Source organism: Oncorhynchus gorbuscha, unplaced genomic scaffold (assembly GCF_021184085.1).
Source record: "Oncorhynchus gorbuscha isolate QuinsamMale2020 ecotype Even-year unplaced genomic scaffold, OgorEven_v1.0 Un_scaffold_1426, whole genome shotgun sequence".
Taxonomy (NCBI): Eukaryota; Metazoa; Chordata; class Actinopteri; order Salmoniformes; family Salmonidae; genus Oncorhynchus; species Oncorhynchus gorbuscha.
In genome coordinates, this window is record NW_025746209.1 from 1 (window position 1) to 16,882 (window position 16,882).

General features: G+C 51.3%; 1 protein-coding gene across 1 annotated transcript in view; it reads right to left on the reverse strand.

Annotated features, from left to right (window-relative positions):
- Window positions 1–4,172: 4,172 nt before the first annotated feature.
- The window catches only part of LOC124022788 (ADP-ribosylation factor-like protein 6-interacting protein 1), a 28,858-nt gene continuing 16,148 nt past the window's right edge, over window positions 4,173–16,882 (reverse strand). The window contains exons 3-6 of the mRNA XM_046337474.1: window positions 16,552–16,671; window positions 10,748–10,865; window positions 10,381–10,465; window positions 4,173–5,858 (exon numbers count right to left, since the gene is read on the reverse strand). Of these exons, the coding sequence (XP_046193430.1) occupies window positions 5,740–5,858; window positions 10,381–10,465; window positions 10,748–10,865; window positions 16,552–16,671 (442 nt within the window). The 3' untranslated portion in view covers window positions 4,173–5,739. The remainder of the gene's footprint in view (window positions 5,859–10,380; window positions 10,466–10,747; window positions 10,866–16,551; window positions 16,672–16,882) is intronic.

Sequence of the window (16,882 nt, forward strand, 5' to 3'; positions counted from 1 at the left end):
TTTCTCTACTCATCCCCGTATCTTTCTCTACTCATCCCCCGTATCTTTCTCTACTCATCCCCCGTATCTTTCTCTACTCATCCCCGTATCTTTCTCTACTCATCCCCATCTTTCTACTCATCCCCCGTATCTTTCTCTACTCATCCCCGTATCTTTCTCTACTCATCCCCCGTATCTTTCTCTACTCATCCCCCGTATCTTTCTCTACTCATCCCCCGTATCTTTCTCTACTCATCCCCCGTATCTTTCTCTACTCATCCCCCGTATCTTTCTCTACTCATCCCCCGTATCTTTCTCTCTCATCCCCCGTATCTTTCTCTCTCATCCCCCCGTATCTTTCTCTACTCATCCCCCGTATCTTCCTCTACTCATCCCCGTATCTTTCTCTACTCATCCCCGTATCTTCCTCTACTCATCCCCCGTATCTTCCTCTACCATATCCCCGTATCTTTCTCTACTCATCCCCGTATCTTCCTCTACTCATCCCCCGTATCTTCCTCTACTCATCCCCCGTATCTTCCTCTACTCATCCCCCGTATCTTCCTCTACTCATCCCCCGTATCTTCTCTCTCATCCCCGTATCTTCCTCTACTTATCCATCCCCGTATCTTCCTCTCTCATATTCCCCCGTATCTTCCTCTACTCATCCCCTGTATCTTCCTCTCACTCATCCCCTGTATCTTCCTCTACTCATCCCCTGTATCTTCCTCTACTCATCCCCTGTATCTTCCTCTCATATCCCCTGTATCTTCCTCTACTCATCCCCTGTATCTTCCTCTCATATCCCCTGTATCCCCTCTCTCTACTCATCCCCTGTATCCCTCTCTCTACTCATCCCCTGTATCTTCCTCTCATATCCCTGTATCCCTCTCTCTACTCATCCCTGTATCCTCCTCTCATATCCCCTGTATCCTCTCTCTACTCATCCCCTGTATCTTTCTCTCATATCCCCTGTATCTTACTCTACTCATCCCCTGTATCTTCCTCTACTCATCCCCTGTATCTTTCTATTTCGCCCCCTATTCTCCCTCGCTGTCCCCCTAAAACCCTATTCTTATTTTCTCTCTCTGGCCCCTTCTCTATACTTCTACTCTCTCTGGCCCCTCTATCCTTCTGCACCTTCTCTCTCTCTCCATCCCCCCTATATCTTTCTCTCTCCAGTGCAATGTTCTTCATAGGCTGGGTCAGAGTAATTGGTCTCGTAATCGCGAGGGCGAGGCCATGAGAGAGGTGACCAATCCCAAGGCCCACCCCTACTGGACGACCTATCGCAGTGAGCACAGGAGTCCTAGCCCCTCTCCCTCACCACCGACCCCACTGGTAGACCCACACTGTGGCATCAACATGATATACTGACAGGTAAAACACTTTGTTTTCCTCTTTCTTACATGTTCTCATGTAAACCCACAGTATCCTGTACGAACCACAGCTGTTTGTGCGTGTTTCAGGTGAGACCAGGACTCCAGCAGGTCCAGGTAACCCTAGGAGACAGTCTGGAGAGAGAGTCCTGTGGGCAACACGACGCTGGGAGACGGACTGCTGTTCCCTCCGACTCTACTAAACACACAGTTCAACTGTGCGTGCACACACACACACACACACACACACACACACACACACACACACACACACACACACACACACACACACACACACACACACACACACACACACACACACACCTCTCCTCTGACCCAACTGAGTGCAGTTCAGTCCAACAACAGTGAAATACAACCAAAACCAGTCCAATAACACTCCATCTAGTCAGAACAACTCCCTGCAATAACACTTCAGACTAATAAACCTGCTCCCTGAAGAGCACTGAACTGGCAGATCTGGGCTGAGTGTTACAGCACTGAACTGGCAGATCTGGGCTGAGTGTTACAGCACTGAACTGGCAGATCTGGGCTGAGTGTTACAGCACTGAACTGGCAGATCTGGGCTGAGTGTTACAGCACTGAACTGGCAGATCTGGGCTGAGTGTTTACAGCACTGAACTGGCAGATCTGGGCTGAGTGTTACAGCACTGAACTGGCAGATCTGGGCTGAGTGTTACAGCACTGAACTGGCAGATCTGGGCTGAGTGTTACAGCACTGAACTGGCAGATCTGGGCTGAGTGTTACAGCACTGAACTGGCAGATCTGGGCTGAGTGTTTACAGCACTGAACTGTTAGATCTGGGCTGAGTGTTTACAGCACTGAACTGTTAGGGCTTTTCACTTAATAAAATAACGAATTAATGGGAACTGTGTGAGAGAATGTGTGCATAGGAGACTGAAAGGGTGTGTGTGTGCCAGAGTAGAACAGTACATCTACTACCTAACCACGTCTGTCTGACAGGACATTTACCATGGAGGGTTGGCCCTGGGGGGGCAGTCAGTACAGTCTCAAACCCCTCCCTCCCTCACTAACGTCAACAACATTCAACACCTCCCTCCCTCCTCCCTAACGTCAACAACATTCAACCCCCTCCCTCCCTCCCTAACGTCAACAACATTCAACACCCCTCCCTCCCTCCCTAACGTCAACAACATTCAACACCCTCCCTCCCTCCCTAACGTCAACAACATTCAACACCCCCTCCCTCCCTCCCTAACGTCAACAACATTCAACCCCTCCCTCCCTCCCTAACGTCAACAACATTCAACACCCCTCCCTCCCTCCCTAACGTCAACAACATTCAACACCCCTCCCTCCCTAACGTCAACATCATTCAACACCCCTCCCTCCCCAACGTCAACAACATTCAACACCCTCCCTCCCTAACGTCAACACCCCTCCCTCCCCAACGTCAACAACATTCAACACCCCTCCCTCCCCAACGTCAACAACATTCAACACCCCTCCCTCCCTAACGTCAACAACATTCAACACCCCTCCCTCCCCAACGTCAACAACATTCAACACCCTCCCTCCCTCCCTAACGTCAACAACATTCAACACCCCTCCTCCCTCCTAACGTCAACAACATTCAACACCCCTCCTCCCTCCCTAACGTCAACAACATTCAACACCCCTCCCTCCCTAACGTCAACAACATTCAACACCCCTCCTACCTAACGTCAACAACATTCAACACCCCTCCCTCCCCCTAACGTCAACAACATTCAACACCCTCCCTCCCTCCCCAACGTCAACAACATTCAACATCCCTCCCTCCCTAACGTCAACAACATTCAACACCCCTCCCTCCCTCCCTATCGTCAACAACATTCAACACCCCTCCCTCCCTAACGTCAACAACATTCAACACCCCTCCCTCCCTCCCCTCCCTAACGTCAACATTCAACACCCCTCCCTCCCTAACGTCAACAACATTCAACCCCCTCCCTCCCTCCCTAACGTCAACAACATTCAACATCCCTCCCCTCCCTCCCTAACGTCAACAACATTCAACACCCCTCCCTCCCCAACGTCAACAACATTCAACACCCCTCCCTCCCTCCCTCCCTCCCTCCCAACGTCAACATTCAACACCCCTCCCTCCCTAACGTCAACAACATTCAACCCCCTCCCTCCCTCCCTAACGTCAACAACATTCAACACCCCTCCCTCCCCTAACGTCAACAACATTCAACACCCCTCCCTCCCAACGTCAACAACATTCAACACCCTCCCTCCCCAACGTCAACAACATTCAACACCCCTCCCTCCCCAACGTCAACAACATTCAACACCCCTCCTCCCTAACGTCAACAACATTCAACACCCCTCCCTCCCCTAACGTCAACAACATTCAACACCCCTCCCTCCCTAACGTCAACACCCCTCCCTCCCCAACGTCAACAACATTCAACACCCCTCCCTCCCTAACGTCAACAACACCCCTCCCTCCCCAACGTCAACAACATTCAACACCCTCCCTCCCTCCCTAACGTCAACAACATTCAACACCCCTCCCTCCCTCCCTAATGTCAACAACATTCAACACCCCTCCCTCCCTCCCGTCAACAACATTCAACACCCCTCCCTCCCTCCCGTCAACAACATTCAACACCCCTCCCTCCCCAACAACATTCAACACCCCTCCCTCCCCAACAACATTCAACACCCCTCCCTCCCCAACGTCAACAACATTCAACACCCCTCCCTCCCTCCCTCCCCAACGTCAACATTCAACACCCGAGAAGGTAAACTAGGAAGCAGGATCAATGAGCGAGCCACCATCCATGTTCATTTACATCAGACTTTATTCATTGTTTTGTAGAGAACTCAGACAGATGACATGGAGGAGGGGAACAGCGAGATAGTAGGCAAAGAATATAAACAGACAAGACAGAGAGATAAAAGATAGGAAGAGGATCGGCGTATTTACAATCATCGGCCCCCGACCAGAGAGACAGGGATAGAGAGACAGAAAGGACTCTAGCAGGTCCAGCCAATAGCGTTATTAGTAGATTTCATCAAGCGTTGGATTGTTCACCCACTAACAGGGAACGTGAGCTGGGTTTAGACTGTCGTGAGACAGAGATAGAGGGGGGACAGATAAAGGACTAGCAGGTCCAGCTAGCAGCGTTATTAGTAACTAACAGGGAACGTGAGCTGGGTTTAGACTGTCGTGAGACAGGGATAGAGGGACAGATAAAGGACTAGCAGGTCCAGCTAGCAGCGTTATTAGTAACTAACAGGGAACGTGAGCTGGGTTTAGACTGTCGTGAGACAGGGATAGAGGAGGGACAGATAAAGGACTAGCAGGTCCAGCTAGCAGCGTTATTAGTAACTAACAGGGAACGTGAGCTGGGTTTAGACTGTCGTGAGACAGGGATAGAGGAGGGACAGATAAAGGACTAGCAGGTCCAGCTAGCAGCGTAACAGCAGTGGGACTAGTAAGGTAAAGATCCCCTGGACTAGACAGTAAGGTCAGGGTAGGGGCAGGTTACGCTGATCCTAGGTCTGTGCCTCTGAACCAGTGTCAGCTCACAACAGGGCGGTGTCTTAAATAGCACCATATTCCCTAGATAGTGCACTACTGTTGACCAGGGCCTATAGTGATAGTGCACTACATAGGGAATGGGGTGTCACGTGGAGGCGTCACATAGGTCCGCTTCTCTAAACTCCAGTTTCTGCTACGGTTTCAGTGCAATCTTAAAAACAGACAGAAGCAGGAATCTGAAAGTTAAAGGAACGATGGCAGCAACAACGGTGTCCCAGCCTCCTGAAACAATACTGACACTACCTACCATCAGTACGTCCATTACACTAACCATCCTCTCTGGGAGATTGAGTTTGATTATATATTGTATTGTGATGGTATTATGTGTGGGGGAGGGGATAATAATAATATTGCTAGAGGTTTCTGTTCAGTAGTCTTTCCTCGGACTTCAAAAGTAATAATAAGAGACTGGCATCGTAAACACCTAGAGAGACACAGCTGGGGGCCACCTCCATGTGTGTGGGGGGGGGGGGGGTTCATATGTGTGTGTTGTAATGTTTCAGTGTGGTCTACTCGTGAACTAAAGCCTTGACCGATATGGCGACTGACTGCATGCGTAGGAGGATAGGTGGAAAAACACTTCCTGTTGAAAAACAAATCCCGCCAGGTGATTGGTTGGTTAGGTGACAGGTCAGAGGTCAAGGGGGGAGAGGGCAGCGTGTGTAGAGTTGGTCTGAGCAGACTGAGGAAGTACAGAAGTACTTAGTGGAAGCTCCTTTTCTTTTACGTTTGATCTACGGGTTTCTCATTTTCTTCTTCTCTCTCGTTCGTCTCATCTCTCAGATCCCCTCTTCTTCTCTTTCTTCCTACTCGTTCTTCTTCTCCTTCTGTTTCAGCAGTTTGTTGATCTCTCTCTTGGCCATGCCAGCGTACTTGCTTATGACGCCATGCTGGTTCAGACCAGGAAGCAGGAGCAGGAAACTCACTGGGAACAAAGGAAACAGAGTCACTACAGTTGAAGTCTGACGTTTACATACAACGTAGCCAGAAACATTTAAACTCAAGTTTCGCAATTCCGGACATTTAATCCGAATAAAAATTCCTTGTCTTAGTTAGGATCACCACTTTATTTTAAGACTGAAATGTCAGAATAATTAGTAGAGAGAATGATTTATTTCAGCTTTTATTTCTTTCATCACATTCCCAGTGGGTCAGAAGTTTACATACACAATTAGTATTTGGGAGCATTGCCTTTAAATTGTTTAACTTGGGTGAAACTGATCAGGTAGCCTTCCACAAACTTCCCACAATAAGTTGGGTGAATTTTGGCCCATTCCTCCTGACAGAGCTGGTGTAACTGAGTCAGGTTTGTAGGCCTCCTTGCTCGCACACGCTTTTTCAGTTCTGCCCACAAATGTTCTATAGGATTGAGGTCAGGCCTTTGATGGCCACTCCAATACCTTGACTTCGTTGTCCTTAAGCCATTTTGTCACAACTTTGGAAGTATGCTTGGGGTCATTGTCCATTTGGAAGACCCATTTGCAACCAAGCTTCAACTTCCTGACTGATGTGTTGAGATGTTGCTTCAATATATCCACATAATTTCCCCTCATGATGCCATCCATTTTGTTTCTGAGGTCTTGGCTGATTTAGTTTGATTTTCCCATGATGTCAAGCAAAGAGGCACTGAGTTTGAAGGTCGCCTTGAAATACATCCACAGGTACACCTCCAATTGACTCAAATGATGTCTATTAGCCTATCAGAAGCTTCTAAAGCCATGACACAATTTTCTGGAATTTTCCAAGCTGTTTAAAGGCACAGTCAACTTAGTGTATGTAAACCTCTGACCCACTGGAATTGTGATACAGTGAATGATAGTCTGAACAATTGTTGAAAAAATTACTTGTGTCATGATGTCCTAACCGACTTGCCAAAACTATAGTTTGTTAACAAGAAATGTGTGGACTAACTAAACAGCATACTGCTTAAAGGGCTGTTTTCATTAGTGCATACTGTAGCAAAACGAGCCTCTCTTATTGGACAAGCTCAGGTTAGTCCCTCCACCACTGTGCAGTTTGGTTCCTAACGGGTCTATTAAAACAATCTACTCCACGTTTAGTGGAACAATGTCTCATCATATATATAAACAAGTCAGGATTCTGTAGGACAGTTTGTCTGGTGAACTGGGTAAAGAGACTAGGGTTGCCTCCCAAAGGGCACCCTATTCCCTATGTAGTGCACTACTTTTGACCAGAACCCTATGGGGTTCCCCTAATAGGGAGTGATCCTATGATGTATAACCCTTTCTCTTGGTGGTATTTTACAGTTGCAGGATGACAATGCACTGACTACTGAACAGCTATCAGCTGGCTATGGGGCCTTGTGCTTGTCTGTTACAGCTACGCAGTCAGACCAATAATTAGCCAAGGTCTCCGGTGATGTTTGGAATATATAGTTAATGCTGGGTCTCGGTCTAAAATGGCACCCTATTCCCTATATAGTCCACTACCCCTAATAGGCCCTAGTCAAAAGTAGTGCACTATATAGTTAGAATAAGGTGCCAATCAATACTTGTTGTGCTGGCCTGGTATGCAAAGACAAGTATAAACCAAGTAACATTTGAGTCAGAATTTGACTTGATCCATAAACTGACAGGGTGTGTATCCCAAATGGCACCCTATTCCCCATGTAGTGCACTACTTTGGACCAGAGCCCTATAGAGAAAAGGGTGCCATTTGGAACATGCTCAAGGACTTCCGTTTCTGTCAACCTTCGTACATCCTTCCTATGTGGTCACTTCTCTAGTGGTGTCAGGTGGTTTTAACGGTCACTGTAATTATTACTATAGCAACAGGAGAAAGCAGGAGAGAGAGCAGCTACAATGTCACACACCAGAATACAACCGATTGTATTTTATTTATTTAACTAGGCAAGTCAGTTAAGAACAAATTCTTATTTACAATGACGGCCTACCGGGGAACATCGGGTTAACTGCCTTGTTCAAGGGCAGAACGACATATTTTTAGCTCAGGGATTCGATCCAGCAACCTTTCAGTTACTGGCTCAATGCCCTAACCACTAGGCTACCTGATTGGACCTAAATACTCCTGCTTGTATTAACCTGATTGTTTGAACTCAGAACACCAGGACTGTGTGAAATAATGCAGCAATGAGTAAGCTACAGTCATGGGACCTTTTGGCAGAGTTAGCCATTAGCCCAGGTAGGTTTAGTATAGGTTGGCTGAGTTATCCATCAGCCCAGGTGGGTTTAGTACAGGTTGGCTGAGTTAGCCATTAGCCCAGGTGGGTTTAGTACAGGTTGGCTGAGTTAGCCATTAGCCCAGGTGGGTTTAGTACAGGTTGGCTGAGTTAGCCATCAGCCCAGGTGGGTTTAGTACAGGTTGGCTGAGTTAGCCATCAGCCCAGGTGGGTTTAGTACAGGTTGGCTGAGTTAGCCATCAGCCCAGGTGGGTTTAGTACAGGTTGGCTGAGTTAGCCATCAGCCCAGGTGGGTTTAGTACAGGTTGGCTGAGTTATCCATCAGCCCAGGTGGGTTTAGTACAGGTTGGCTGAGTTATCCATTAGCCCAGGTGGGTTTAGTACAGGTTAGCTGAGTTAGCCATTAGCCCAGGTGGGTTTAGTACAGGTTGGCTGAGTTAGCCATTAGCCCAGGTGGGTTTAGTACAGGTTGGCTGAGTTAGCCATTAGCACAGGTAGGTTTAGTACAGGTAGGCAGAGTTAGCCATCAGCCCAGGTAGGTTTAGTATAGGTTGGCTGAGTTAGCCATTAGCCCAGGTAGGTTTAGTACAGGTTGGCTGAGTTAGCCATTAGCCCAGGTGGGTTTAGTACAGGTTGGCTGAGTTAGCCATCAGCCCAGGTGGGTTTAGTACAGGTTGGCTGAGTTAGCCATCAGCCCAGGTGGGTTTAGTACAGGTTGGCTGAGTTAGCCATCAGCCCAGGTGGGTTTAGTACAGGTTGGCTGAGTTAGCCATCAGCCCAGGTGGGTTTAGTACAGGTTGGCTGAGTTAGCCATTAGCCCAGGTGGGTTTAGTACAGGTAGGCAGAGTTAGCCATTCGCCCAGGTGGGTTTAGTACAGGTAGGCTGAGTTAGCCATCAGCCCAGGTGGGTTTAGTACAGGTAGGCTGAGTTAGCCATCAGCCCAGGTGGGTTTAGTACAGGTTGGCGGAGTTAGCCATCAGCCCAGGTGGGTTTAGTACAGGTTGGCGGAGTTAGCCATTAGCCCAGGTGGGTTTAGTACAGGTTGGCTGTGAGTCTTTCTGGGTGAGTCTAAGAGCTTTACACACCTGGATTCTACAATATTTGCGCATGATTATTTTCAAAATTCTTCAAGCTCTGTCAACATGGTTGTTAAACCTTTCAAGTATTGCCATAGATTGTCAAGTAGATTTAAGTCGAAACTGCCACTCGGGAACATTCAACGTCTTCTTATACAGTGTATATTTGGCCTTGTGTTTTAGATTATTGTCCTGCTGAAAGGTGAATTCATCTCCCAGTGCTTGGTGGAACGCAGACTGAACCAGGTTTTCCTCTGGGATTGTGCCTGTACTTCGCTCCATTCAGTTCGCCCCAAACAAACATTAAAACTTCATATTCAGGAAAAAAAGTAAATTGATTTGCCACATTTTTTGCACTATTACTTTAGTGGATTGCTGTGTTGTTTAGGTCAGCTTTCCTTTCACAGCCATTAAACTAACGGGTTTAAAGATCACCATGGTGAAATTGAGTGGTTTCCTTCCTCTCCGGCAACTGAGTTCCCTGAAGGACGCCTGTATCTTTGTAGTGGCTAGGTGTATTGAAGTGTAATTAATAACTTGACCATGCTCAAAAAGGGACATTCGATTACTGCCATTTTTTGTTGTTGTTTTCACCCATCGACCAATAAGGGGGCCTTCTTTGCGAGGCATTGTGAAACCTCCCTGGTCCTTGTGGTTGAACCAGTGTTTGACTGAGGGACCTGACAGATATCTATTACATAAAGTTGAGGTAGTCATTCTAAAATATGTTAAACACTATTATTGCACACAGAGTGAGTCCATGCAACTTATGTGACTTGTGAAAAGGACATTTTTTACTCCTGAACTTATTTAGGCTTGCAATAACAAAAAAGGGGTTGAATAGTTATTCCTTAATTAAAATAAACTTAATTCCACTTTGACATCATGGCGTATAATGTGTAGATCAGAGACACAAAATCTCAATTTAGTCCATTTTAATCCAGTCAAAGGGTGTGAATACAGGTACATCGGTAGGCTACAGATGGGTCGGTAGGGTACGGGCAATGTAGGTAGGTCGGTAGGGTACAGGTAGGTAGGTAGGGTACAGGTAGGTAGGGTGTCGGTAGGGTACAGGTACATCGGTAGGCTACAGATGGGTCGGTAGGGTACAGGTAGGTCAGTAGTGTACATGTAGATACGGTAGGTAGTGTGCATGTAGGTAAGTAGGTAGGGTACAGGTACAGGCAGGTAGACAGGTGCTGGTACTTACCGATCAGGTAGGTGAGGAAAAGGTTGTGGACTTGCTGTCCCATCCAGGCCACCGTCACCAGACTGCTGATCACAGACGCAAAGTACTGTGGGAAGACAACCGGAAGAGACATCACTACCCCGTTCCAAAACAGGCAGACAGACCCCGTTCCAAAACAGGCAGACAGACCCCGTTCCAAAACAGGCAGACAGACCCCGTTCCAAAACAGGCAGACAGACCCCGTTCCAAAACAGGCAGACAGACCCCGTTCTAAAACAGACAGACAGACCCAGTTCTAAAACAGACAGACAGACCCAGTTCTAAAACAGACAGACAGACCCAGTTCTAAAACAGACGACAGCGCTAAAGTGGGTCTCGGTGTGTGTACCATCTTGGGTTTCTCCTCCTTGAGCGAGAAGAGTCTTTTCCACCAGCCCAGGATGCGACGCTGAGTCTTCACCAGGTTACCACAGATCTCATGGAAACGCTGCTGCTGCTCTGAAGACCTGGAGAGAGGGAGAAAGAGAGGAGGAGAAAGAGAGAGGAGAGGGGAGGAGAAAGAGAGAGGAGGAGAGGGGAGGAAGGAAAAGAGAGGAAGGAGGAGGAGAGTGATATTATTACCATTATATCCAAGACCAGTGGTTTTATTCAGTCAACAACTATCCCTACATCTCTCCATCCATCTGAACAAGAACACTTGATCAGAACCAGCTCAGCAGAATGAGAGGAGTCCATCAATGGGGCCATATGATATCTGATAAGGCAGTTGGGGAAGTGACCTTCCTTTCTGCTGAGCCACAACTACCCATTTCAGGCTCAGGTCAGAACATGGGCTTATGAACCAGCAGAACTCACTGCCAGACACTGAAATAGACCCAGTGTGTATGATATACCCACCCTCTACCCCAGCTATATACCCACCCTCCACCCCAGCTATATACCCACCCTCTACCCCAGCTATATACCCACCCTCTACCCCAGCTATATACCCACCCTCCACCCCAGATATACCCACCCTCCACCCCAGCTATACCCACCCTGTACCCCAGCTATACCCACCCTCCACCCCAGCTATATACCCACCCTCCACCCCAGCTATATACCCACCCTCTACCCCAGCTATACCCACCCTCTACCCCAGCTATACCCACCCTGTACCCCAGCTATATACCCACCCTCTACCCCAGCTATATACCCACCCTCTACCCCAGATATATACCCACCCTCTACCCCAGCTATATACCCACCCTCTACCCCAGCTATACCCACCCTCTACCCCAGCTATACCCACCCTGTACCCCAGCTATATACCCACCCTCTACCCCAGCTATACCCACCCTCTACCCCAGCTATATACCCACCCTCCACCCCAGCTATATACCCACCCTCTACCCCAGCTATATACCCACCCTGTACCCCAGCTATATACCCACCCTCCACCCCAGCTATATACCCACCCTCCACCCCAGCTATATACCCACCCTCTACCCCAGCTATACCCACCCTCTACCCCAGCTATATACCCACCCTGTACCCCAGCTATATACCCACCCTCCACCCCAGCTATACCCACCCTCTACCCCAGCTATACCCACCCTCTACCCCAGCTATATACCCACCCTGTACCCCAGCTATATACCCACCCTCCACCCCAGCTATATACCCACCCTCTACCCCAGCTATATACCCACCCTCCACCCCAGCTATATACCCACCCTCCACCCCAGCTATATACCCACCCTCCACCCCAGCTATATACCCACCCTCCACCCCAGCTATATACCCACCCTCTACCCCAGCTATATACCCACCCTCTACCCCAGCTATATACCCACCCTGTACCCCAGCTATATACCCACCCTCTACCCCAGCTATATACCCACCCTCCACCCCAGATATATACCCACCCTCTACCCCAGCTATACCCACCCTCCACCCCAGCTATATACCCACCCTCCACCCCAGCTATATACCCACCCTCCACCCCAGCTATATACCCACCCTCCACCCCAGCTATATACCCACCCTCCACCCTAGCTATACCCACCCTCCACCCCAGCTATACCCACCCTCCACCCCAGCTATATACCCACCCTCCACCCCAGCTATATACCCACCCTCCACCCTAGCTATACCCACCCTCCACCCCAGCTATATACCCACCCTCCACCCCAGCTATACCCACCCTCTACCCCAGCTATATACCCACCCTCCACCCCAGCTATATACCCACCCTCCACCCCAGCTATATACCCACCCTCCACCCCAGCTATATACCCACCCTCCACCCCAGCTATATACCCACCCTCCACCCCAGCTATACCCACCCTCCACCCCAGCTATATACCCACCCCCACCCCAGCTATATACCCACCCTCCACCCCAGCTATATACCCACCCTCCACCCCAGCTATATACCCACCCTCCACCCCAGCTATATACCCACCCTCCACCCCAGCTATATACCCACCCTCTACCCCAGCTATACCCACCCTCCACCCCAGCTATATACCCACCCTCCACCCCAGCTATATACCCACCCTCCACCCCAGCTATATACCCACCCTCCACCCCAGCTATATACCCACCCTCCACCCCAGCTATACCCACCCTCCACCCCAGCTATATACCCACCCTCCACCCCAGCTATACCCACCCTCCACCCCAGCTATACCCACCCTCCACCCCTAGCTATACCCACCCTCCACCCCAGCTATATACCCACCCTCCACCCCAGCTATATACCCACCCTCCACCCCAGCTATATACCCACCCTCCACCCCAGCTATACCCACCCTCCACCCCAGCTATATACCCACCCTCCACCCCAGCTATATACCCACCCTCCACCCCAGCTATATACCCACCCTCTACCCCAGCTATATACCCACCCTCCACCCCAGCTATATACCCACCCTCCACCCCAGCTATATACCCACCCTCCACCCCAGCTATATACCCACCCTCCACCCCAGCTATATACCCACCCTCCACCCCAGCTATATACCCACCCTCCACCCCAGCTATATACCCACCCTCCACCCCAGCTATATACCCACCCTCTACCCCAGCTATATACCCACCCTCTACCCCAGCTATATACCCACCCTCCACCCCAGCTATACCCACCCTCCACCCCAGCTATATACCCACCCTCCACCCCAGCTATATACCCACCCTCTACCCCAGCTATATACCCACCCTCTACCCCAGCTATATACCCACCCTCCACCCCAGCTATATACCCACCCTCCACCCCAGCTATATACCCACCCTCCACCCCAGCTATATACCCACCCTCCACCCCAGCTATATACCCACCCTCCACCCCAGCTATATACCCACCCTCCACCCCAGCTATATACCCACCCTCCACCCCAGCTATACCCACCCTCCACCCCAGCTATATACCCACCCTCCACCCCAGCTATATACCCACCCTCCACCCCAGCTATACCCACCCTCCACCCCTAGCTATATACCCACCCTCCACCCCTAGCTATATACCCACCCTCCACCCCTAGCTATACCCACCCTCCACCCCAGCTATATACCCACCCTCCACCCCAGCTATATACCCACCCTCCACCCCAGCTATACCCACCCTCCACCCCAGCTATACCCACCCTCCACCCCAGCTATATACCCACCCTCCACCCCAGCTATACCCACCCTCCACCCCAGCTATACCCACCCTCCACCCCAGCTATATACCCACCCTCCACCCCAGCTATACCCACCCTCCACCCCAGCTATATACCCACCCTCCACCCCAGCTATATACCCACCCTCCACCCCAGCTATATACCCACCCTCCACCCCAGCTATATACCCACCCTCCACCCCAGCTATATACCCACCCTCCACCCCTAGCTATACCCACCCTCCACCCCAGCTATACCCACCCTCCACCCCTAGCTATACCCACCCTCCACCCCAGCTATACCCACCCTCCACCCCAGCTATACCCACCCTCCACCCTGTACCCTAGCTATACCCACCCTCCACCCCAGCTATACCCACCCCCACCCCAGCTATACCCACCCTGTACCCCAGCTATATACCCACCCCCACCCCAGCTATACCCACCCCCACCCCAGCTATACCCACCCTCCACCCCAGCTATACACCCACCCTCCACCCCAGCTATATACCCACCCTCCACCCCAGCTATATACCCACCCTCCACCCCAGCTATATACCCACCCTCCACCCCAGCTATACCCACCCTCCACCCCAGCTATACCCACCCCCACCCCAGCTATACCCACCCTGTACCCCAGCTATACCCACCCCCACCCCAGCTATACCCACCCCCACCCCAGCTATATACCCACCCTCCACCCCAGCTATACCCACCCTCCACCCCAGCTATACCCACCCTCCACCCCAGCTATACCCACCCTCCACCCTGTACCCTAGCTATACCCACCCTGTACCCTAGCTATACCCACCCTGTACCCTAGCTATACCCACCCTGTACCCTAGCTATACCCACCCTCCACCCCAGCTATACCCACCCTCCACCCCAGCTATACCCACCCTCCACCCCAGCTATAATGTACCCTCCACCCCAGCTATACCCACCCTCCACCCCAGCTATACTGTACCCTAGCTATACCCACCCTCCACCCTAGATATACCCACCCCAGCTATACCCACCCCCACCCCAGCTATACCCACCCTCCACCCCAGCTATACCCACCCTCCACCCCAGCTATACCCACCCTCCACCCTGTACCCCAGCTATACCCACCCTGTACCCTAGCTATACCCACCCTCCACCCTAGCTATACCCACCCTCCACCCTAGCTATACCCACCCTCCACCCCAGCTATACCCACCCTCCACCCCAGCTATACCCACTCTCCAGCCCAGCTATACCCACCCTCCAGCCCAGCTATACTGTACCCTAGCTATACCCACCCTCCACCCCAGCTATACCCACCCCCACCCCAGCTATACCCACCCTGTACCCCAGCTATATACCCACCCCCACCCCAGCTATACCCACCCCCACCCCAGCTATACCCACCCCCCACCCCAGCTATATACCCACCCCCACCCCAGCTATATACCCACCCTCCACCCCAGCTATACCCACCCTCCACCCCAGCTATACCCACCCTCCACCCCAGCTATACCCACCCTCCACCCCAGCTATACCCACCCTCCACCCTGTACCCTAGCTATACCCACCCTCCACCCTGTACCCTAGCTATACCCACCCTGTACCCTAGCTATACCCACCCTGTACCCTAGCTATACCCACCCTCCACCCCAGCTATACCCACCCTCCACCCCAGCTATACCCACCCTCCACCCCAGCTATAATGTACCCTAGCTATACCCACCCTCCACCCCAGCTATACCCACCCTCCACCCCAGCTATACTGTACCCTAGCTATACCCACCCTCCACCCTAGATATACCCACCCCAGCTATACCCACCCCAGCTATACTGTACCCTAGCTATACCCACCCTCCACCCTAGATATACCCACCCCAGCTATACCCACCCCCACCCCAGCTATATACCCACCCTCCACCCCAGCTATACCCACCCTCCACCCTAGATATACCCACCCTCCACCCCAGCTATACCCACCCTCCACCCTGTACCCCAGCTATACCCACCCTGTACCCTAGCTATACCCACCCTCCACCCTAGCTATACCCACCCTCCACCCCAGCTATACCCACCCTCCACCCCAGCTATACTGTACCCTAGCTATACCCACCCTCCACCCCAGCTATACCCACCCTCCACCCCAGCTATACTGTACCCTAGCTATACCCACCCTAGATATACCCACCCCAGCTATACCCACCCTCCACCCCAGCTATACCCACCCTCCACCCCAGCTATACCCACCCTCCACCCCAGCTATACCCACCCTCCACCCCAGCTATACCCACCCTAGCTATACCCACCCTCCACCCTAGATATACCTCCTCCACCCCAGATACACCCACCCCCTGTACCCCAGATACACCCACCCTCCCTGTACCCCAGATACACCCACCCTCCCTGTACCCCAGATACACCCACCCTCCCTGTACCCCAGATACACCCACCCTCCCTGTACCCCAGATACACCCACCCTCCCTGTACCCCAGATACACCCACCCTCCCTGTACCCCAGATACACCCACCCTCCCTGTACCCCAGATACACCCCCAGGCTCTCACCACTTGTTGGATCCGAAGATGCGGGGTGCGAGGGTAGGCACCAGGTAGTCAGCCAGACACAGCAGCATGACAGTGCAGGACAGGCCGGTCAGCACCGAGGGGTCCAGGTAGTAGATCATCCTGGAGGAAGGGGGGGGGGGAAAGAGAGAGAGGGTCAGATGTCTCAATTCCACAGTAAGTCAAAACAAGCGGACACCAGAGAAATTAGGTATTCTATCAAGGGTTCTGAAAAGCTACATTTACTATACCCAACAAAAATATAAAAACGCAACATGCAACAATTAGATTTTACCGAGTTGCTGTTCAAATAAGGAAATCAGTCGCTTGAAAT